The sequence below is a fragment of the Amblyraja radiata genome, chromosome 20, assembly GCF_010909765.2.
Source record: "Amblyraja radiata isolate CabotCenter1 chromosome 20, sAmbRad1.1.pri, whole genome shotgun sequence".
NCBI lineage: Eukaryota > Metazoa > Chordata > Chondrichthyes > Rajiformes > Rajidae > Amblyraja > Amblyraja radiata.
Genome location: NC_045975.1, coordinates 896,783 through 921,375, shown reverse-complemented (window position 1 = coordinate 921,375; position 24,593 = coordinate 896,783). Strand labels below are relative to the sequence as shown.

The 24,593-nt window shown below is 47.6% G+C and overlaps 1 protein-coding gene across 1 annotated transcript in view; it reads right to left on the bottom strand.

Moving 5' to 3' along the window:
- The window catches only part of alx4 (ALX homeobox 4), a 47,009-nt gene extending 22,416 nt beyond the window's left edge, over positions 1 to 24,593 (bottom strand). Inside the window, exon 1 of the mRNA XM_033038619.1 lies at positions 24,048 to 24,593. Within this exon, the coding sequence (XP_032894510.1) occupies positions 24,048 to 24,399 (352 nt within the window). The 5' untranslated portion in view covers positions 24,400 to 24,593. The remainder of the gene's footprint in view (positions 1 to 24,047) is intronic.

Sequence of the window (24,593 nt, the reverse complement as noted above, 5' to 3'; positions counted from 1 at the left end):
GACAAAAGCTGCATTTTGTCGTGCAGCCTTGATGAGATGCAACACCCCTGTGGCCTGGCATCACCGAGACAGGGGTCTCTGGGGCAGGGAGGACGCGGGGGGGGGGGAGGGGGGGGGGAGTAGTGCAGGGGGGGGGGAGTAGTGCAGGGGGGGGCGGGGAGGGGGGGGGGGGGGAGTAGTGCAGGGGGGGGGGCGGGGAGGGGGGGGGGGGGAGTAGTGCAGGGGGGGGGGGCGGGGAGGGGGGGGGGAGTAGTGCAGGGGGGGGGGGGCGGGGAGTGGGGGGGAGGGAAGGGGAGACACTACAGCGGCCGTTTGCCAACTGACAATATCTTGTCCAACCCAACTCGACACAATACTCTTGTTTACCAAGGGACGTCATTTCCTGCTAAACCCTAACTGCTTCCGAGCCAGTTTGGACCAAAGATCATATCCGCTCTGTGATCTTTGGTTTGGACACTGGCTCTACACGGGAACAAGCTCCGGACACCTTGACCGGTCCCGCGGCAGTCTCAGTCCCCGCCCCCATCACACACACACACACACACACACACACACACACACACACACACACACACACACACACACACACACACGCACACACACACACATATGTACACACACACATACACAAGCATATGTACACACACACGCATGTACACACACACATGTACACACACATACAAATACATGTGTACACACACAAACATATGTACACACACATACACATACATATGTACACACACATCGACACATATACATATGTACACACATACATACATACTTACATACATATATATATATATGTGTATATATATGTGTGTATATATATATACACACAGGGACATATACACACACATACATGTGTACAAACACGTACATACACACACATATATATACACATACATACAAATGCACAAACACACACATCCATACACACATACATATACACACATACAGACATTTTTTTATTTTTTTCATTTCACTGCACATCTCGTATGTGTATGTGACGAATAAACTTGACTTGACTTGACATACATGAAAACACACATATACATACATACACATATACATACATAAACACATACATACATGTGTGTGTATATATACGCGCGCATACACCACACACAGATATACACACATACACACATGTACATGCATAAACACAATACATGTGTGTATATGTGTGTGTATATACATATATATGTGTGTGTATAGTACACAGATATATATTATTTATATATATATGAGTGAGTGTACACACACACACACACACACACACACACACACACACACACACACACACACACACACACACACACACACACACACACACACACACACACACACACATACAAACTCCCTCATCGCAATAACCTTCCACTGATGCTGCATGTACGAGTGCCGGGTTAACACGGGCCGTCGCCCTGACTTGTGTAAGCGGCCACAGAATCTGATTGCATATTTCAGCGATCGGACGGGAAGGTGACGCGGGGTTGTTGCTGTTTGCACCGTGTGTAGACTGAACCCTACACGACAACAACTTGTTCACCGACAACATGTGAGGCGTGCACTCTACTCTCATCTCGTCTGGTGAAATATCGCCCTGTTTTTGCAAACCGTCGGCATCACCGGCTTTGATTCTGGAATATGGTTGTTTCCTTGTATGGATAAAGTGAGCGGCTTCCACACTGTGCACCGCCTGCAGTTTTCAGTGGTTAACGTGAGATATGGTAATGCCGAAACGAAAATGGGGGGCGGCGGGCACTGTAACTTCCTCATGACACGCGTGTAATTGTTTCACGGGACATAGGTTGGAGACTGTCAAAAAAACCTTCATTTCCTTGACCGCTCGGTGTAACTCCCCTTAACAGCGAGGAAAATTAGCCATCTCATCTCGTGAGACTCTGGGTTTTTGTTTAAATTCCAGAAGATATGTATGGTTGGGGGAAAAATAGACCCAGAGTGCTGGAGTAACTCAGCGGGTCAGGAGGCATCTGTGGTGAACATGGATAGGTGATGTTTCGGGTCGAGTTACTCCAGCAGTTTGTGTCTGATCAGCCGAGGTTCGCGGGCACATTCCTATCTGTCCTTTACGGAGAGCGCGGATCAAGTCAATCTCCCAGTGTTCGGTAGCGGGGCAACGCAGTCGCTGTCTGGGCCACGGGTTGAATCCGACTAGTTAGATTGTTGTGAAGACCCCATTTCGCGCTTTTCCCGACCTGGGCTCCCGACCTGGAGCGTCTCCCAACCAATGACTCGCGTGTGTCGAATATTCACACTAGTAATTGAAGATAAACTGACTGCACACTGGGCAAGACCAGCCCGAGCACCGGCCAGCGCTCACGTCTTAGTGTCAGCAACACGAAGCTCTCTCTTACCTTTCCGTCTCCACGATCTCTCGCTTTGAAAACTCCAGCCCGGGGCTTCCACGGGGAGTTTCCGCCTTGGATCGGCGCAAGTAACGAAACAAAACCAACCCGGTTCTGTTTGTGGGGAGAGTGTGAGCGGGAGGGGATCCAGTCCCCAGCGAGTAGGAGTGACAATGAGTGTTTGTTGTTGTTGTTAGTGATGCCGGGAACTGGCGGCGATCAGCCTATTATTGAAGGAGCAGAAAATGCCAAGAAAAATGCGTCATTTCCCCAAGTGTCTCCCTGTCCCCACGGAGCCGCTCCTGACGCCGCACTCACACTCACTCACACACTCACTCACTCACTCACTCACTCACTCACTCACTCACTCACTCACTCACTCACTCACTCACTCACACTCACTCACTCACTCACTCACTCACTCACTCACTCACTCACACTCACTCACTCTCACTCACTCACTCACTCACTCACTCACACTCACACTCACTCACTCACTCACTCACTCACTCACTCACTCACTCACTCACTCACTCACTCACTCACACTCACTCACTCACTCACACTCACTCACTCACACTCACTCACTCTCACTCACACTCACTCACTCACTCGCTCACTCACACTCACTCACACTCACTCACTCACTCACACACACACTCACTCACACTCACTCACACTCACTCACTCACTCACTCACACACTCACGCACACTCACTCACACTCACTCACTCACTCACACACTCACTCACACTCACTCACTCACTCACACTCACACACTCGCTCACACTCACTCACACTCACACACTCACTCACACGCAGTAACACCCTTCCTCACACTCACACTCGCTCACACTCACTCACACTCACTCACACAGTGGCTCATACTCACTCACACACACTCACACTCACTCACATTCACACTCACTCACACACACTCACACACACTCACTCATTCACACACACACTCGCATACACACACACACACACACACACACTCACACTCACACACTATCGTGCACAACGACCTTACAACGAAAACTCTGACGATGTGTCTCCATCCATTCTTTCTCTCCACAGATGCTGCCTGTTCCGCTGAGTTACTCCAGCATTTTCTGTCTATCTTCGATTTAACCCTAAATCTGCAGTTCCTTCTTACACAGTTTACAACGAGAACCTGACTTTTAGTCGGCGTTTCAGCGTCTGCACAAAGTGACCGGTAGTGGAGTTTAGATGCAGACCATGGAAATCGCTCCCATTCCGATACTGGTGTGGGTGAGATGTCACAACCTGCCTTTTCACAACGCATTTGTGGCTATTCTTTAGTTGAAAATCGCACCACGCTCCAGTTGCAAATGTGAGTTATTGCAGCCTCGCCTGGTATCAAGTTGATCAAATGATCAAAGATAGACACAAAAAACTGGAGTAACTCAGTGGGACAGGCAGCATCTCTGGAGAGAAGGAATGGGTGGCGTTTCGGGTCGAAACACTTCTTCAGACGTGATCAATGATCAAGTTAGTTAGCTGGTGGGGATGGTAATCTGTATTGATCAGTAGAGTCGGACAGTGGTGTTAACACAGTTCTATTGGAACAACTATATTAGTTGTAAGTCGTTAATTAGTTGTGTCGTTAATCATAAAACAGCAGAAACGAATATTTGATTACATTTCCAATGCAAATCATTCAGAAATCGGCAAAGAAGTTGAGACATTTTAGTGAAATGTTGTAAGACCGATTCAAGGTTTTGTTTCTGATTTGAGTAAAGATCTGCACACGGACAGCACCTTGGTCAACATAACACATGTTTTAAAAATGGCTTCAACTCAAAGCGTGGGCATTTGAATAGTCCAGGTTACAACATATATGTCAGGCTAATTGCGTGCCGCTATGGATTTTAAATTAAGCAGCGGAGTACAGCATAAATTTGTAGATTTACATTTGTAGATTTGTCCTCGGACTCCTCCATTGTCAGTGAGGCCCAGCGTAAAATTGAGGAACAGCACCTCGTATTTCGCTTGGGCAGCTTACACCCCTGTGGTATGAACATTGACTTCTCTAACTTCAGATAGCCCTTGCTTTCCCTTTCTCTCCATCCCCATCCCAGTTCTCCCTCTAAATTCCTGTCTCCGACTACATTCTATCTCTGTTCCGCCCCCTCCCCTGACATCAGTCTGAAGAAGGGTCTCGACCCGAAACGTCACCCTTTCCTTCTCTCCAGAGATGCTGCCTGTCCCGCTGAGTTACTCCAGCTTTTTGTGTCGCCCTAAATGTGTAGAGTTTTGCTTCAGAAACAGTTTCCCACCTATTCGATGGGGTTAATATTGTGCGAGTGTGAATTTTAAATGCTTACAGCACAAACTGAGATTGTATCCCGCTGAGCACAATTCCAATCTTAGGAGCAGCCAGTTGCGGTTCCATGAAAGAACTCAGTGGATTTTAGCCGAGTAGCGTTATACAACTTCCCGGCCCAAGCGATCGTCTTATCAAATCCTTGTTGGTTTTATTTCAATGTGGCAAGATTAAATTGAAGCGAGTTGTTTCATCTCACTCTGAAACAGATGGTCAGAGTTGACAACGCACCGGAAAACCAGATGGCTTGGACTCAGTGTGTCCACTCCATGCAGTACTGGAGTTGGAAGCGCCAATTATGTCGTCAGGAAATTAGAGTCATCGAGTGATACATGATTGAGTGGCGGAGTAGACTTGATGGGCCGAATGGCCTAATTCTGCAAGGAGCATTTATGAACACATGACCCAACTCCCACACCCCTCCCGAGTGGAGAGTTTCAGATTCATTTCCATTGAGTGAAGGAATGTCTCTCAATGGTAGCTCTGGCTCGAAGGGCCAAATGGTCTACTCCTGCACCCATTGTCTATTGTCTATTGGGTGGCGCCAACCATCCGGAGACAACGATATCCCACCGCCACTAGGCGGCGCTGTGAGGGGGGGTGGCAACATTACTCGCCCCGCTCCGGCCTCCGGTCTCCGGGGAGTTTTGCATCTTCGGCGGCATCGTCTTCTATTCTTCTAAAGTCCGCGGAGAATCAGCCCAGTCTCCTCCAATGGCCACCCCCGGCACTCACCACAGGTATATTCTTCCCAATGTGAAGGACACCAGGCCCGGAAATGATTAGAAAGGCTTTGAGAATGGTGGTTCATTGCAAGAAGACCTGGACATGGCCGATAGAAAAGAACGGAAAAATGGCGCTGCTTGTAGAGTTGCCGCTTCTCAGCGCCAGAGACCCGGGTTCCATCCTGACAATGGGTGCTGTCTGTGTGGAGTTTGCATATTCTCCCTGTGACCGCGTGGGTTTCCTCTGGGTGCGCTGGTTTCCTCCCACATCCCAAAGACGCGCGGGTTTGTAGGTTAATTGCCCTGGTGTAAATCCCCCCCTCGTGTGTAGGGAGGGAGCGGATGAGAAAGTGGAATAGCGTAGAACTGGTGTGAACGGGTGATTGGTGATCGGGGCGGACTTGATGGGCCGATGGGCCTGTCTTCAGGTTGCATCTCTAAACTAAAAAGGAAATGTATTTTCACCATGGTCCTATACAGTTCACTCTTTTGTTCAAATATGTTTAAAACAAAATCCAACAAAATGCCTTTCGAACTTTCATCTTAATTTTCGGAGATTTGTGTGAAGCCCCATCTCACCATCAACATTTTCAATCTGCACCGTCTGGGAATACACCACCTGTTCGCTACCACGGCGAAATGTTAAAGTTATTTTCCATTTGCAATATCCACACTTGTTGGTTTAGTCCGTCTGTCCCTCCAGAAACCTCTCTTCACTTGTCTTCGCGTCTCTACTAAACATGGAAGTGTTGATGTAGATGGTGAATCTCTGGAGAGCGGCGCCGGTCTCTGCTCTGTGCCACTAGGCGTGGCTTCCCCACCAAAAAGACGCTTTATCCTTGCTGTTACCCCAACCCAATGTGCTCCAATTATCTTGAATATCCCTCTAGTTCTATGAAATCCCTACTGGAGGGACAAATGGATCACATACACCCCCCTCCCCCCACCTTAACTAATTCGCCGTTTTAAAACTTCAAGACTACAACGGGGTTGTAATACCAAGTGCTGGAGTAACTCAGCGGAACAGGCAGAATCTCTGGAGAGAAGGAGTGGGTGACGTTTCGGGTCGGAACCCTTCTTCAGACTCGTCTAGATCTTTGGTTTAATCAGAGGTGCCCAGAATATCACCTATAAACAACTACCTGCCCTATTCTGTTGGTGCCTTGCACACCTGTCCTGCATACACCTGGCAGTGAGATTGGCAACTCAACGCTGGGTTAATAGAGAAACACAACATGGAAACAAACCCTTTGGCCCATCTGAGCCGACTATCAACTATCCATTAATATTAATATAAAAACTAATCATATATATTTGTGTGCCGAACTCCAGACACTTACTTTAAAGATTTTAAACTAAGACTCCAATAGATTTGGCAAAGATCTTTTTTTTCATTTCATAAATCCGTATGGACTTTATAAAATAGTTAGACCCGGTGCCGGAATAACTCAGTGGATCAGGCAGCATCTCTGGAGAAAAAGGATGCGAAAATTTTCACCAGAGATGCTGCCTGATCCAGAGAGTTCCTCCAGCACTTTGAGTCTATTTTCTGTGTAACCCAGCATCTGCTGTTCCTTCTTACACACTGGACTTTATCCATTTTGATTTCTAACTGACTTCATTGATCGGACATTGGAATGATATTCGCTCTACATAACTCGATTAATTGCATATCAAGATGGTGGAATCGAATTTCTAGGCAGCTTTTCTTAAAGCGGGGGTGTGTGATTTACTGATTAAGATACTCAGAGCTGGGATATTTGGATTTTCCTCAATCTGAAGAAGGGTCTCGACCCGAAACGTCGCCTATTTCCTTCGCTCCATAGATGCTGCCTCACCCGCTGAGTTTCTCCAGCACTTTTGTCTACCTGGGATAGTTGGATGTTCGCTGTTTTAAAAACGAAATTACCAGGCGAAACTAAAAATGAAAATAATCGCAGTCGGATTAATGAAGAAGGAGCAGAGGTTGCAACCTGCACTGCTCTCCGGTCCCAGGTGAGTTGCCGGAACATTGTGAGGGCAGCGATGTGAAGACAGGTGATAGACACGACATGCTGGAGTAACTCAGGGAGAGCAGCATCTGCAGTTCCTTCCTACATCAACGTGAAGGCAGGAACCGTGTGGAGACTGCTCGGACCCTCGCTGGTCATGGACTCGATGCGGAGAACAATAGCGAAGCTCCTACATTGGCATCGATCAACCAAACCCCCAGCATGTACTCGTTAACAAGGTTGGTGACTAATAACGGAAAACTTTAAGGGGATAACGAGGGCAGGAACAGTGAGTGCGGTGGGTGATATGAGATCTACATGGATTGTATTTCTACTCTTGTACCAAGGCTCATCCAAAGATATTTACGTTGACATAAAGACGGGGTTGGAGCTGTGACCTCTGCCTCAATACATTGTATTCAAACACAAGTCAGATTACATATTCAGTTCAAATCTAGTTTAATCCCCACGGGGGGTCCGGCCTGGGGGGGGGGGGGGGGGGGGGGGGGGGCGGGGGGGGGCGGGGGGGGGGGGGGGGGCGGACTAGATGCAGGAAAACAATATCCCGATGTTGGGGGAGTCCAGAACCAGGGGTCACAGTTTAAGAATAAGAGGTCAACCATTTAGGACTGAGATGAGGAAAAACCTATTTCACCCAGAGAGTTGTGAATGTGGAATTCTCTGCCACAGAAGGCAGTGGAGGCCGATTTGCTGGATGTATTCAAGAGAGAGTTAGAGTTAGCTCTTCGGGCTAATGGAATCAAGGGATATGGGGAGAAAGCACGAATGAGGTACTGATTTTGGATGATCAGCCATGATCATATTGAATGGCGGTGCTGGCTCGAATGGCTTACGCCTGAACCTAATTTATATGTTACTATGTACACTGGCCCGTCACAATTTGTGGTGAATTCTGATGCATCCAAACACATCTCACAGCGTGAGCGCACGGAGACACTGCTGAACATGGACCAAGTTGCATCTGTGTAAAAATAACACTTGACAACAGGAAACGATTGCAATGCATCAATCGCATGTCAGGTTGAGGTAACGTTCTGATCGGATGCCAGTAGCTAGAGGAATCCACGCTCTGGCTACAGTGCGATGTTTGTATCCTGGATTCAACTTCCCTTTCTGCCAACCTGTCACAGCTGTCGGATACAGTCTGCGGATAAACATAAAATAGACTCTCTGGAGAACATGGATAGGTGACGTTTCACAGAGTGCTGGAGTAACTCAGCGGGTCAGGCAGCATCTGTGGAGAACATGGATAGGTGACGTTTCGGGTCAGGATCCTCCTTCAAACTTCGGCTCGACCTAAAACGTCCTACGTATATTTCTTTTCTCCAGAGATGCTGCCTGACCCACTGAGTTACTCCGGCATTTTATGTCTATTATCGGTTTAAACCAGCAACTGCAATTCCGTCCTACATCCTGTATGTTAACAGTTCCATCACGGCCTTGAACGGGAGTCTCTTCATACCCCTGGGTCGAAAATTCCCAAATATTTTCTTATTCTTTCTTTAGATGTTCCCTCTGCATCTCCAATGTTAACATTCTGCACGCGGTTTAGAACCGTCCAATATACCTGCTCGTTTTTAAATTTACAGTGGAGAATGTCCACACATTGGCCGCTCTCTGCCTCCTCTCTGCCCCCCCCCCCCCCCCCCCCCCCCCCCCCCCCCCCCCCCACCCTCCCATGGCGCTGGACGGTTTTTTGGAGAGGATCATCTAGAAACAAAGAACTACAGATGCTGGTTTACAAAACAAAAGTACACAACGTTCTAGACTCAGCGGGTCAGGCAGCATATCTGGGGTACATGGATAGGCGACGTCTGTGGCCCTGGCCAGAAACGTCACCCATCCACGTTCTCCAGAGATGGTGCCCGACCCATTGAGTTTCTCCAGCACTTTGTGTCATTTGTTTGGAAGAACATCTCGTTCTTTTTCATAGTGAAACCCGCGACTCGTCGGTCTCGTCATAACTGCCGTGGCTTGGATAGATGAGGACCGGGTCTGTACTCTGTTACCCTGTACTACAGGCGAGTACAACACATGTACACGTCAGGTACACACATGTATACACATGTACACGACAAGCACCCGTGTACATGCCAGGTACACATATATACATGCCAAGTACACACGCGTACATGCCAGGTACTCACCTGCACATGCCACGTACACACATGTACATGCAGGTACACACATGTACATGCCAAGTACACACATGCATATGCCAGGTACACACATGCACATGCTAAACACACACATGCACATGCTAAGTACACAAAGACCATGTAGATAGATTCACGAATCATGCAAATAGTTCCACCTTTCTCAAAAATGATCTCATTAAATTTCATTATTGATTTATATTCTGTAATCTGAAGGATTATCTGTGTTTCCTTGTCTTAAATGTATTAAAAGGGAACTACAGATGCTGGAGTAAACCAACGATAGGCTCAGTGGGTCTGGCAGCATCTGTGGAGAACGTGATCAGGAACCTGAAACGTCACATATCCATGTTCTCCACAGATGCTGCCTGACCCGCTGAGTTACTCCGGCACTCTGTGTTTGTCTTTTGTTCCCTTGTCTTCATAGTTTAATTGGAAGGGAAACTCTTCCTGTGAAACCCCGGGTGAGTGGGCGTCTGATGGTGTTGTACACAGCTCGGCACGGGCAAGGCAAATAGTAGCGAGGGCCACACGTGTGTGGAGTAACCCTGCACGGAAAGCGAGATGTGTCCAATGTAGCAATGTGTGGCAGGCATTAGAGGCGAACGCGCCGCAGAAATTCCAATGTGTAGGAAGGAACAGCAGATGCCGGTTTCAATCGAAGGTAGACACAAAATGCTGGAGTAACTCAGCGGGACAGGCAGCATCTCTGGAGAGAATGAATGGGTGACGTTTCGGGTCGAGACCCTTCTTCAGACTGATGTCAGGGGAGTGGGCGGAACAGAGATAGAATGTAGTCGGAGACAGTAAGACTAATGGGAGAACTGGGATGGAGAGGGGATGGAGAGAGGGAAAGCAAGGGCTATTTGAAGTTAGAGAAGTCAATGTTCATACCGCTGGGGTGTAAACTGCCCAAGCAAAATATGAGGTGCTGTTCCTCCAATTTGAGCTGGGCCTCCCTCTGACAATGGAGGAGACCCAGGACAGAAAGGTCAGATTGAGAATGGGAGGGGGAATTGAAGTGCTGGGCCACCGGAAGATCAGGTAGGTCAAGGGGGAATGAGCGGAGGAGTTCAGCGAAACAATCGCCGAGCCTGCGCTTGGTCTCGCCGATGTACAGAAGTTGACATTTGGAACAGCGGATACAGTAGATCGGGTTGGAGGAGGTGCAAGTGAACCTCTGCCTCACCTGGAAAGACTGTTTGGGTCCTTGGGTGGAGCAGAGGGGGGGGGGGAGGGGGGGGGGTGTAAAGGGACAGGTGTTGCACCTCCTGCGGTTGCAGGGGAAAGTACCTGGGGAGGGGGAGGTTTGGGTGGGAAGGGATGAGTTGACCAGGGAGTTGCGGAGGGAACGGTCTCTGCGGAAAGCAGAAAGGGGTGGAGATGGGAAGACGTGGCCAGTGGTGGGATCCGTTGGAGGTGGAGGATTATATGGTGTACGCGACGGCTGATGGGGTGGAAGGTGAGGACAAGGGGGACTCTGATCTTGTTGCGAATGGAGTGAGGGGGAGTAGGATTGGAGCTGCAGGATATATATATATAATATATATATATATATGTGTGAATATGTGTATATACACACACTTAATGTTTTTTTCTCGTTTACGATACTGTTTACAGTGTATTGCGTTGTGCTGCTGCAAGTAAGAATGGCATTGTTCTATCTGGGACACACGACAATAAAACACTTGATGCTTGACTCTTCTAACAGTCTCGATTGAAGACCATTTAAATAGTTTCTCAGAAATCTCCTGCCCTGTTTTAGCGTGTGTGTGTGAGGGGGGGGGGGGGGGGGGGGGGGGGGAGGGCAGCATTCCCAGCCCCGTCACCTTCTGCTAACTCTCATCTCACCTGGGTTTGAGTTCTTGGCATCATCTTTATAACGCGGTTCCCAGCGCGGCTCTCCAACACATGTAGTCAAACCCGGAGCACGACTTGTTCGGGCGCTTTGCCGTGATGTTCGGTGAGTTCGTTGGTGGCACAAAGCTACATGTACCAAGTGACTCCCGGTGGAGCAGTCACCGCCTCGTTGTCTAATCTGTGCCCCATGTGTCGGCACGAACTGCAGATGCTGCTTTACGCTGAAGACACAAAGTGCTGGAGTAACCCAGCGGGACAGGCTGCATCGCTGGAGAGAAGGAATGGGTGACATTTCGAGTCGAGACCCTTCTTCACACAGAGTCAGGAGATATTTTAATCTTATGAAAGATAGAGACGGTATTGGGCATCGACATTTCCTTGATCGTTACCTTTTGCATATCTTTCATTGTTTTGTTCTACATCTCTCTACATCACCGTCTATATCTCTCGTTTCCCTTTCCCCTGACTCTCAGTCTGAAGAAGGGTCTCTACCCGAAACGCCACCCATTCCACAGATGCTGCCTGTCCCGCTGTGTTAGTGCAGCATTCTGTGTCTATCTTCAGTATTTGAGATGGCACGTGGATGGAATTCTTCACATTAAACTGAAGAACTTACATAGACATGACTGGCCAGCCTTCTGCAGACGGAACAGCGCCACTTATTTGTGTTTATTTTTGCATAAGAAACTGAGAATAATTCCACCTTAAAGTACAAAACGATCAAATGTTCAACAGTTTAGAATAAAAGTCTTTAAATCATTCCAGATAAGTTTCAATGCATTTTAACTTGGCTAACGATACAGCATAGTATTTCACAGAAAATTACATGCATGTGTCAATTCATTTTATATCAATTTATGTTAGAAAACAAAAATGGAAAGAAAGAAATAAACCAACCCTCCTACAGTAGGCGTCAATAGATACAGCAAGGAAACAGGCCCTTCGGCTCACCGATAACCCGAGTTCAATGTTATCCCATTTCCTCATTCACTCCCAACACACTTGGGATAATTTACTGAGGGCCAATTAACCTACAAATCTGCACGATTTGGGGATGTGGAGGGGAACCAGAGCACCCGGACGGCCACAGGGAGAACATGCAAACTCCGTACAGCCAGCACCCGAGGTCAGGATCGAACCCGTGTCTCTGGCGCTGTGAGGCAGCAACTCTACCGCCGCGCCACCGTGCCGTTACAGGTGACAGTCTCCAAGACCATACCTCGCTCTATCGTCATTTTCTCGTTGCTGACGCCAGATGTTGCTGAGTTGCAAATAGCTGACGCCAGATGTTGCTGAGTTGTGAAGCCATGAATTCTCACGGAGAACACACGGTGGCACAGCACAAGAACAGGCCATTCGGCCCGAGCAAACTAAAACATACAACTTGATGCAAGGAAGTAGCAACTATGGCAATGAAGGACAACTGGTCTCCTTGTCACTGCCTATCTCACTACGTTGTCGTCTCTATCTCTCGTTTCCCTTATCTCTAACCAGTCTGAAGAAAGGTCCCGATCCGAAACGTCACCCATTCCTTCTCTCCGGTGATGCTGCCCGTCCCGCTGTGTTACTGCAGCTTTTTGTGTCTATCTAAGGATTGTACAGACCTGAGGATATTGCATTCCAACAGTTTGTGTTCATGTTGCAGGAGAAAAATTTGGCCATTCAGCCCATCGAGTCTACCCCGCCATTCAATCATGGCTGATCGATCTTTCCCTCACTTTGACCCCCTCACTGGTCAAAAACCTGCCAATCTCCGGTGTATAAATACCCAATGACTTGGCCTCCACAGCCGTACGTGGCAATGTTCGACAGATTCACCAACCGAACAGAATTGTTCCCATCACCGTGTTGACCCAGCCTTGACTGGTGTGTGCAGCAATGTATGGGGGTGGGAGATTGCAACCTTCACGTGGTCCGCCCTGCTTCAACGAATGCAATCAACCTGGCGTGCACAATCAAATAAGTTCAAATAGAACACGTTGTCCTACAACTTTATGCTGTGCACGACATACAAGAGAAGCAGCAGCAATGCATGCTATCGTGACCATTGCTACCTGGTTGACAGAAGCACCGGTGCAACCTGCAGAGTCAACTTGCAACATTCCTCATCTGACTCACTGAGTTTACAATTGGAACAATTGCCAAGATTGGCGTGCAAAGTCTTTAATGTTTTGGGTAGATTTGTTCTAGAGGAACGAAAAATACCATGTTGAATTTCCAATACAACTGTGAAACATTACAAGTAAAATTAGAGAATGGGGGAATACTTTTTCTGAATGGCGAGAGATGCAATCACATGAATTAATTTGGCATTTAGTCCCTTTTGTTAAGCACTTGATTTCTTTTCTTTGCAACTTTTCCGAAAGTATTTTCACTTCTCACAGAGCAGTGTAACATTAACATGAAACAGACATATTATATTTGAAGGGAAATAAATAATTTCCTCCTGTAGACTTTTAAGAAAAGCAATTACCGCTCAGCGAATGGGGCAACGGGCATCACTTCCTAATATGTAAAACGATAATATTTAACATATGAAAGATACCAGTAAATGGTGTCTCAATAAAATAAAACTGCTTTTGAAAATTGTGTTATTTGCATTAGAAATTAATCTAGAGAAAGTTAAATTTTTAAAAAGTATCCGTTTTAATGACATGGCATTTACAATTCAAATAGGGGCATAAGATCATGTGATAGTAGAAGAATTAGGCCATTCGGCCCATCAAGTCTGCTCCATCATTCAATTACGGCAGATTTGTCCCATTCTCCTGCCTTCTCCCCGTATATTCTGACACCCGTACTAATCAAGAAATGCAGCTCCACATAGAGTGATATGAATGTATGTATGCAATGCGGTTGAGCAGTGCCAGTCCAGTTACGAATGAAGATGTGCCCAGAGCAAAAATCAATGCACCATTGTCTACCAAACCGTCCATTCATGGCCCCACTGAGTTTACAGATTGCTGTTAGTAATGGAAAATAAAAATGTTTCACTGTCTCACAATATGTTACTGCCAAATGTTGGGATGAAGAGAACGTGAACCAATTATACCCCGGGAGTGTTTAATGCTCTCTCTCACTGGCACAGTTTGGTGGAATTGGAAAGATTCCATTCTGTAGCTCTCTGGAACAAAATAAAGAATCAGAACCGGCTGCTCTAATTAAACTTCATCCCAACCGGCCCCTGGTTCAGTTCATTCTAATTACAAAATTACATATAGTGGAACTCTCCGTTTCATATCAAATACATAGGCTTCAAGCTTAAAATTATAGTTTAAGGTTAGCAACCTATTGGAAGCTGCAAGAAAACCCTAAAGGGATTCATACATTAACATTCACGTAAAAATGTCAAATACCAACAACATATTTCAGCTAATCATTTGCTTCTCTTTCAGTCCTTATTTATTTTTCTTATAACCCAATGGTTAAAACAATATCCTGGCGATGAAGAAGAATGCGGTGTGATTTGGACAAAAATCTACCTGGATTTTTGTTGAATCAGCAACAATATATTCTTAACTAAAAGTGGTTTGTCACAGGTAGATCAGGTGGTCGAGAAGGCATTTGGAACGTTGGCCTTGATCGGTCAGGGTACAGGTTGGAATGTAATGTTTCTGTTTTACAAGGCGTTGCTCAAGCAATATTTGGAGTGTGTTCAGTTTTGGTCACCTTGCTCTGGGAGGGATGTTGTTAAGTTGGAAAAACTGCAGAGCAGATTTACGAGGTTGGGCGGCTAGGACTTTGTACCTTGGTGTGCAGGAGAATGAGGGGTAATTGTATAGTGTATAAAGATACTGAAGGGAAAAGATAGGGTAAATACATGAAGTCCTTTACCCAGAGTTGTGGAATTGAGAACCAGGGGACATAGTTTTAAAATGAGAGGAAATTTTTTAAATAGGAACCAAAGGGGCAATCTTTTCCACACTGAGGGTGTTGGGATTTGGGATTTGGGATTAGCTGCCAGAGGGGGGTAGTTAAGGCAGGCACTATAACAACATTTAAAATACATTTGGAAAGGTACATGGATATGAAATGCTTAGAGGGATATCGGCCAAACTCAGGCAGCTGCGACCCGTGTAGATGGGGCATCTTGCTCGGCATGGCCGGGTTGTATGACCCCAACTAGACCAGGGGTTCCCAACCTTTATCGTCCCGTTTACCCCAGGCAACTTTAATAGCACATAACAATGATATTTCACTTATTTATGAACAACTAATGATGAACAGATATCGATATACCAGAACCAAACACAGCCAGTCAATGAGAACAAATATGTACAAATCCAGAATCAACGTTTATCCCCCTGGGTAGGCGAAATGTACCCCCTGAGATAATTTACCCCAAGTTGGGAACCCTTGAACCAGAGCATATGAAGCGAGGTGCAGTTACCAGTTTTATTGTTTTTAATGTTCTTGTAAAGCAGCTTAGTTTGCATGCCAGCCTAAATATGACATAGACTCACAACGCTGGAGTAACTCAGCGGGACCGGCAGCATTTCTGGAGAGAAGGAATAGGAGAAGAAACACCCATTCCTTCTCTCCAGAGAGGCTACCTGACCCGCTGAGTTACTCCAGCGTTGTGTGTCTATCTTCGGGTGTAAACCAATATCTGCAGTTCCTTCCGATACAGCTTGAATATGGGAGCATACATTGGAAGAAGGAGAGCACATGCTTGAATCCAACGATACATTTACTCTGTAGTATTGGTTCACGCCGGTCTCATTCCACAACCACAGTTTACATATTTGTTTTGCCAGTGGATACGATGTGACTCGGGACGATGGATAACAGATCCGACAGGCAGATCCTTCAATTAATCGCCTAGGATCAATGTAGACACAATGAACTGCAGATGCTGGTTTAAAACAAATAGACACAAAGTACTGGAGTAACTCAGCGGGCCAGCCAGCATCTGTGGAGGTATTCTCCAGATATGCTGCTTGAACCACTGTTAATTCAGTTTAGTTTAGTGTCACGTGTACCGAGGTACAGTGAAAAGCCTTTAGAGTTACAGAGTGATGCAACGTGGAAACAGGCCCTTCGGCCCAACTTGCCCACTCCGGCCAACTTGCCCCATCTACACTAGTCCCGCCTGCCTGCGTTTGGTCCACGCGTGCTAACCAGTCAACGGAAAGACTATACATGATTACAATAGAGCCGTCCATGATAAAGGAAATAGCGTTCAGTGCAAGGTAAAGTGTAGTTAAGTCCAATTAAGGTGCGATCATCACTATGTGTGTTTTCCTAAGATCAATAAGTCGCTTTGAAATCAGCGCTCTTCAGTGAACCTCGGTGATACATCATGTGACAATAACTAGATAACTAAATGCAGCCCACACCCAGACACGGCGTTTTGCCAACGTGACGAGCGGGACAACATCAAGGCCAGGACTCGCCTCAATCTCCTTCTCATCCACAGTGAAAGTGACGGCAACAGTCAATCCGCCGGCGCTAGCCCGGTTGCATTACATGTTGGACAGCCAGAGGTCACCTGGTCTCTGAAGGAAAATCACTCGGTACAGATTAACAAAAGTTTCAAAATTAAACTCCGCGCCTTATTTAGTCTCCGAATTGGTTCCCGAGTCTTTCTAACATCCACACAACTGGTGCAAACTGAAAGCGTTTTTATATTGAAGGTTCTCGGCAGAAATGCGCCGCGTTTCACTGCCACGGGCCGCACATGGAACCGACGCTGTGACATTACTCCACCCTACCTTACTCACACCGAGGACTGACACAAAATGCTGGAGTAACGCAGCTGGGACATTACTCCAGCATTTTGTATCTATCTTCGATTTAAACCAGTTCTTTCCTACACGTTACTCGCGTGGTCCCCGATTCTTCGCCAATGAACAGGCCAGTTGTTAGTTTCACTTCTAATAATCTAACAGAAAGCGGGAGGAACATTTTCCACCCACCCTGCTCAAGTCAATGAATGATACTAATGATATCTCGAGTCAATGAATGATATCGTTGCCGGGAATGACGGGAACCCGCCGCTTGAGCAGCGCCTCGGGATTAATGTAACGGGGGCGAAGACGTTTGCTTTTACAAATCAGGGAGTTTGCAGCTATCCTTGCCGTTAGTGGCGCCGATCTCTCGCCGCCTTAAACACCGTTCTCTCGACCGGCAAGATGAGCTTAGTTTCGTTTAGTTCAGTTAATTGTCACATGGACCGAGGTACAGTGAACAGCTTTTGTTGCGAGCTCTCCAGCCAACGGGAAGTCTGAAGAAGGGTCTCGACCCATTCCATCTACCCGGAGATGCTGCTTGTCCCGCTCAGCTACTCCAGCTTTTTGTGTCTATCTTAGATGAAAGCCGAATTCTGCTTGAAGCCCATTTGAATCCCCACGGTTACTGATCAATCAATTGGCTGTTCTAATGGACGGTCCAATTTCAATTAACAGAAGGAAAAGCTACAATCTCCGCTAGAACTGTTGCACTAAGCCTCGAATGTTTATCTTAACAATGTTCTCGATTTGTTGACATTTGGTATCTGGCTGATTAACGGGCTTGGTTGCCAGTTATTGTTAAATTCTTAGTCATAGGAGCAGAATTAGGCCATTCGGTCCATCAAGTCTACTCCGCCATTCAATCATGGCTGATCTATCTCTCCCTCCTAACCCCATTCTCCTGCCTTCCCCCCATAACCCCTGACAACCGCACGAATCAAGAATCTGTCAATCTCCGCCTTAAATATATCCACTGACAGGGTGGGTGGAAAATGTTCCTCCCGCTTTCTGTTAGATTATTAGAAGTGAAACTAACAACTGGCCTGTTCATTGGCGAAGAATCGGGGACCTCACGGCCTTCTATGGCAATGAATTCCACAGATTCACCACCGTCTGACTAAAGAATTTCCTCCTCATCTCCTTTCTAAAGATAAGTTATTTCATTCTGAGGCTGGCTTCTCAGTTTGACCCCTTTGAGCGAAACAGGATTCCCGCCCCACAGTTGGCGAGTGAACGGTTTGAGCCGGTGGCCGGCGATGCGGTGCCCAGTTTCACAGTGCGGGGGGCAGTTGTGTAACTAGCCGCATCTACATGTCCGTTCTCTCAAACTCACGTCTACTTCATCGGTGATCCTCGGACTATCTTTGATCGGACTATGCTGGCTTTACCTTGCACTAAACGTTATTCCCTTATCATGTAGGTACACAAAAATGCTGGAGAAACTCAGCGGGTGCAGCAGCATCTATGGAGCGAAGGAAATAGGCGACGTTTCGGGCCGAAACCCTTCTTCAGACTTCAGACTTCCCTTATCATGTATCTGTACACTCGATATGACTCGATTGTAATCATAATACTTGATTAGTGCGGGTGTCAGAGGTTACGGGGAGAAGGCAGGAGAATGGGGTTAGGAGGGAGAGAGATAGATCTGCCATGATTGAATAGTGGAGTACACTCGATGGGCCGAATGTCCCGATTCTGCCCCTGTTAGTGATGATTTTATGTATTGTGGTTCCGCAGACTGGACTCACAACACAACAGACGCTTTTCACTGTACCTCACGACAATAAACTAAGCTGAAACATTGAGGCGGATCTGACATGGTTGCACTATCTCATGGCCGACTCCTGTGGAAGGAGCATTGGGGGTTGTCGTGAAACGCAGGGTATTGCGTGGGTAACGCGGGCTACACTCCCACAAGACAGTCTTGTTACCCGACTCATTACACCGGAGGGGATTTATTAAGGCATCGCGTCGCGTGTCACCCCTGGACTAAGATGTAAGAGGGACGACAATAAACCAAACTGGACACCCGAGCAAAATATTAACGTCCTCGCCTTCGATTATTTGTTCTTTTCAATGGGAAGATACGAGGCGGCGACACCCGGCCCCGAGCGCGGCCGGGGACTCAGCTCATGAACACAACTCATCAGTAAACGGAAGATAGACACAAAAAGCTGGAGTATCTCAGCCGGACAGGCAGCATCTCTGGAGGGAAGGAATATGGGTGACGTTTCGGGTGGAGACCCTTCCCTCAGAGATGCTGCCTGTCCCGCTGAGTTACTCCAGCACTTTGTGTCTATCTTCAAGAATGCCGGAGCTACCTGAAGTTGGAGAAACCCGGTGAGCCCGGGAATGAAATATTAATTCAAATATTAATTCGAGTTACGCCCGCTCCCGAAGTAAATATGTATCGGGCTCCTGGAAGGCGAAGTCTCCCGTTGGTGTGACCCTGGCGTCGGTTTCATCTCTATATTATTTTAACCGACAGAGCGAATCCGCTCATCACAAGGAAGACTCGGTGGTATTCAGTTTGCACCCCTTGATGAAGGTGACAAGGTAGACACCACACGCTGGAGTAACTCAGCGGGACAGGCAACATCGGTCTGAAGAAGGGTCTCGACCCGAAACTTCACCCGTTCCTTCTCGCTGGAGATGCTGCCTGTCCCGTTGAGTTACTCCAGCGCTTTGTGTCTATCGTCGGTGTAAACCAGCATCTGCCAATGCGGTTTCTACGCATACGGTAACACTGGAGCCGGACCTTTGTTTATCTTCCACAAAGAGCCCAACAAATGACCAGAACCCGCGCTGTTTTCACCCAGTGGACAGGTTGGTGGATACCACCTCGCGGGTTCACTTTCCCCTACATCTATTTAGGCTGGATATTGAAACGGGAAATAACTTCAGATATCAGGTGGCCTAAGATCATTCCACGTATCATCATTGTGGCGCCTTATCTTCATTAGTCCTTGTAAACTCCTACAGATTTATCACCAATTAATGATTCATCTGTAAATTAACCTTCTCATCTTTGAGCTTAAGGGCCTTTACTTGATTTAACTCGATTGTTTCCTGAACTACATTGTATTCCCGAGGTCGGTTCTCGAGGTATTATAGACTCGCCTTTTGCCGACCTGTTTATTAATTCTGTTTGTGATTTGTTTTAAGTGATCGTTAGAATTCCCAACCTCGCCCATCATTGCCGGGTAGGAGGGTTTGCTTAACGCGTTAATATCATCCAGCCCGAGTTTATACCTCCCTCAGATTGCCCGCATTTACCACAAGGGAGTTTCCCGTCTCGAGTTTCTAAACTAGTTGCGAGGGACAAATATAAAAATCTAACGGTGTCAAAATCCAGCCCCAATATTGAACCCCGTCAACGAATAATTCAGGTTTGTATCTATTTCAAAAAATTACACAATTTCCACTTCAACTCGTTTGGTCATTTCGGGCCTTCGTTTCCTCTCCGACTCCCCGTTTTTTACCTTTGCCAAAGGTGAAACAAATTGAAAGGTTGACTTAAAAAGCTGGAGTAACTCAGCGGGACAGGCAGCATCTCTGGAGAGAAGGAATGGGTGACGTTTCGGGTCGAGACCCTTCTTCAGACCAGAAACGTCACCCATTCCTTCTCTCCAGAGATGTTTGTTGTCCCGTTGAGTTACTCCAGCATTTTGTGTCTATCTTAGGTGTAAACCAGCATCTGCAGTTCCTTCCTACACAATTGGAAAGGTTGCTGCTTATGATCTAAACGACACTAATCGCGTTTCTCTCGACAACTCACCATCAGCCATAGTTATAGAGTTATAGAGTGATACAGTGTGGAAACAGGCCCTTCGGCCCAACTCGCCCACACTAGCCAACGCGTCCCAGCTACACTAGTCCCACTTACCTGCGCTTGGTCCATATCCCTCCAAACCTGTCTAACTGTTTCTTAAACGTTGGGATAGCCCCAGCCCCAACTGCCTCCTCTGGCAGCTTGTTCCATACACCCACCACCCTTTGTGTGGAAAAGGTTACCCCTCGGATTCCTATGAAATCTTTATACATCCTACATCAGACCCCTGACCAGTCGCCCCTTGAATGTAACGCTCTCAGTGGCATCTTTAACCTCACCCTTCCCGCTACCCACAACCTTCACCCAATGCACCGCTATCCGTCCAAAATACCGTAAATTCCGGCAGTCCCGGGGAGCCGAGTGCCCGATAATAAATGTCTGTGGCTGGGTAGGAACTCAGCGGGACAGGCCGCATCTCTGGAGAGAAGGAATGGGTGACGTTTCAGGTCGAGACCCTTCTTCAGAGTAGATGTCTATCCCTGCCTCACCCGGCCGGTGGCCCGGCTCCGGACTTCCTCCTCTGTGTACTCACCGCCTGATCTCCCCCGAAGCTTTGCTTCCTTAACCCCTCTACATTAATACTACGCCCCGCTCCAGTTTAGTGTCAATGTTTGAATCGCTGCTCGTCCGTGGAAGGCCTTTCCCCCTTCCTCCCAGGCTGCATCACCAGGACAAATTGCTACAGCGTTTTCAAAAAGTAATGAGCGGATGCAATGTGTAAATTCACTGGATGTTTTCAAGAGAGAGTTAGAATTAGTTCTTAGGGCCGAACGGAATCCGGGGATATGGGGAGAAAGCAGGAACGGGGTACTGATTGTGGATGATCAGCCACGATCGTATTGAATGGCGGTGCCGGCTCGAAGGGCCGAATGGCCTCCTCCTGCACCTATTTTCTATGTTTCAATGTCTCTATATGGTGGAAACTATCGCTTCGAAATCTTTAAGATGATTTACAAAAATGTGTTTTTTTGTTTCGTTTATTTCAAAACAATTGAACCCTAAAGAACTGATCTAAACTAATCAGCTATTTAAGGACATTTTATGGAGGAACTGCAGATGCTGTAGAAATCGGTAGACAAAAAATGCTGGAGAAACTCAGCGGGTGAGGCAGCATCTATGGAGCGAAGGGATGGGTGAATAGGAATAGATGCTGCATCACCCGCTGAGTTTCTCCAGCATTTTTGTCTACCAGTTATTTACGGAGTGATATTTGAAATCTTCGGGTTACTAAAATACCCGCCAGTGCCGCTATTTACTGGCGATATATTGGTGTAGACAATACCGCAGGACATTCCCTCTTGTTCCATGTTCGTGATTCTTTGCCACGGTGGGGTTTTTTTTTTTTAACGAAACGTCCTTTGAATCTTTAAGAAGGAACTGCAGATGCTGGAAAATCGAAGGTAGACAAAATTGCTGGAGAAACTCAGCGGGTGCAGCAGCATCTATGGAGCGAAGGAAATAGGCAACGTTTCGGGACGAAACCCGAAAGGGTTTCGGCCCGAAACGTTGCCTATTTCCAACGTTGCCTATTTCCTTCGCTCCGTAGATGCTGCCGCACCCGCTGAGTTTCTCCAGCAATTTTGTCTACCTTCGCCTTTTGAATCTTTGGCCGACAGTCTCACTTGTGAAACGACTGACGCGATGGAACGGGGTTTATTTTTTAACAGGATGCACTGAACGTCTCGTCGCGGCGCCTAAAATACAAGAGCAATGTCGCCCCTAGTAGACTCACTCAATGGAAAGTGACACCGACTCTTGCCCGAGATTGATCGCCGCTCGTCTCAACATCACACAACGTGTTTGAAAACAAGTCTAAATCACAGAAAGATAGTGGGATTGTTTACTGAGAGGGCAGGCGGTGTCAGATTGGTTAGGGTTCCCCAGTAGTTGGACCTCTGGCTTGATGTTGGGCGCCCAATGTTTGCTTTGTTAATGTGTAGGAAGGAACTGCAGATGCTGGTTTAAACCGAAGATAGACACAAAATGCTGGAGTAACTCAGCGGGACAGGCAGCATCTCTGGAGAGCAGGGATGGGTGACGTTTCGGGTCGAGACCCTTCTTCAGACTGAAGAAACGTCACCCATTCCTTCTCTCCAGAGATGCTGCCTGTCCCGCTGAGTTACTCCAGCACTCTATCTATCTTGCTTTTGTAATGTCAGACTGGGCGAAATTGTACCCGGTTAGTGTCGGGAGCAATGGTTTAGGGGGCGGCCGGGCCGTTCTCCCAATTTCCTGCTACACTTGGCTGATGTGTATGAAGGAACTGCAGATGCTGGTTTAACACTAGGCTGACTGATGGATGGTTTGTTAATCTAACCCGGCACCGCCGCCTCGTCAGCTCAGGGTCGCTGAGATATTAGCCAGTTTCCACCCAGTCCATCGTCCTCTACAGATGCTGCCCGACCTGCCGACTCGCCCCAGCTCTCTGTCCCACGCTCGCCTTCCCGCCGTAGAATCAGTGCACCCGCCGACCCCGAGAACAAACATCTCCTTTCGGCCCATCCCTAGTCCCCATCCCTTCTGAAGATAGACACAAAAAGCTGGTGTAACTCAGCGGGACAGGCAGCATCGCCGGAGGGAAGGAATGGGGTCGAGACCCTTCTTCCCTTCTCTCCAGAGACGCGGCCTGTCCCGCCGAGTTACTCCAGCATTTTGTGTCTCTCCGCGCGTTATGGCTTTCGTGCTCTGGTTACTGTAATTGTCTAAAGCGTGGTTATTTGTTATTTGTTTCTCCAACGCGGGGATACAAAGTGAGCGGTGAAAATGTGGCTTGTAACGATGCACATGTCACTCACATATCCAAGGCAGCCTCGGCCCAGTCCATAGCCCCCCAGTCCCGTCTCGCCAAAGTAGCAGCGCGTTAGATTACCGTCGGTACCAAGTTGTGGATTTGACACCGCCGGTGAACAATCTTTTAAAGGCAGCAACTCTTGAATTTCACGCGACACGAGGAGGAATATTTGGGTCAAAATGGGGCGAGGTGAAGCCGCCGCAGGGGGTAACTAACTCACCGTAGCAGGGGATCAGGGCGCCGTTGTGACTGGAGTCTTGAATCTTCTTGTTGTGAGCGGGAGATTTGCTGGTCCTGCCAGCGGTCTGCATGTACAGATATTTGTTAAAGGCGCTGTCTCCCGTCGTCGCTTGCACGTTGGCGTCCAGCGGCTCGCATTCCTGCTGAAATGGATTCCTCGTCTTGTCGCCGTAACTTTGGCCTTTGTTGGGCAGGAAATTGGGGCCGAACTTGTCAGCGGGCTGGAATGTTCTGAAGGGCGAGTGCTGGTGTTCTCTCCCCTGCGGCCCCGGGTTGTAGTAAGAATCCATGCTGCTCATGTCACAATAAGACACGCACGTCTCCCCGTTCATTCCCCCACCCCTCCCCAAGTCGCCCTCGAAGACTCAATGGAAAGGATTGGGGCAGAGTGGCGGCGCGGCGTGGAGCAGGCTTGTGCGCGGCTGGCAATCGCGGAGCGTAGAAGGGAGGCGACTGGCAGTCAAGTCCTTTTGTCGGTATTTTGGCGATAGGCAGGGGCTTGCAGATGTAACAACTCGCTATATCC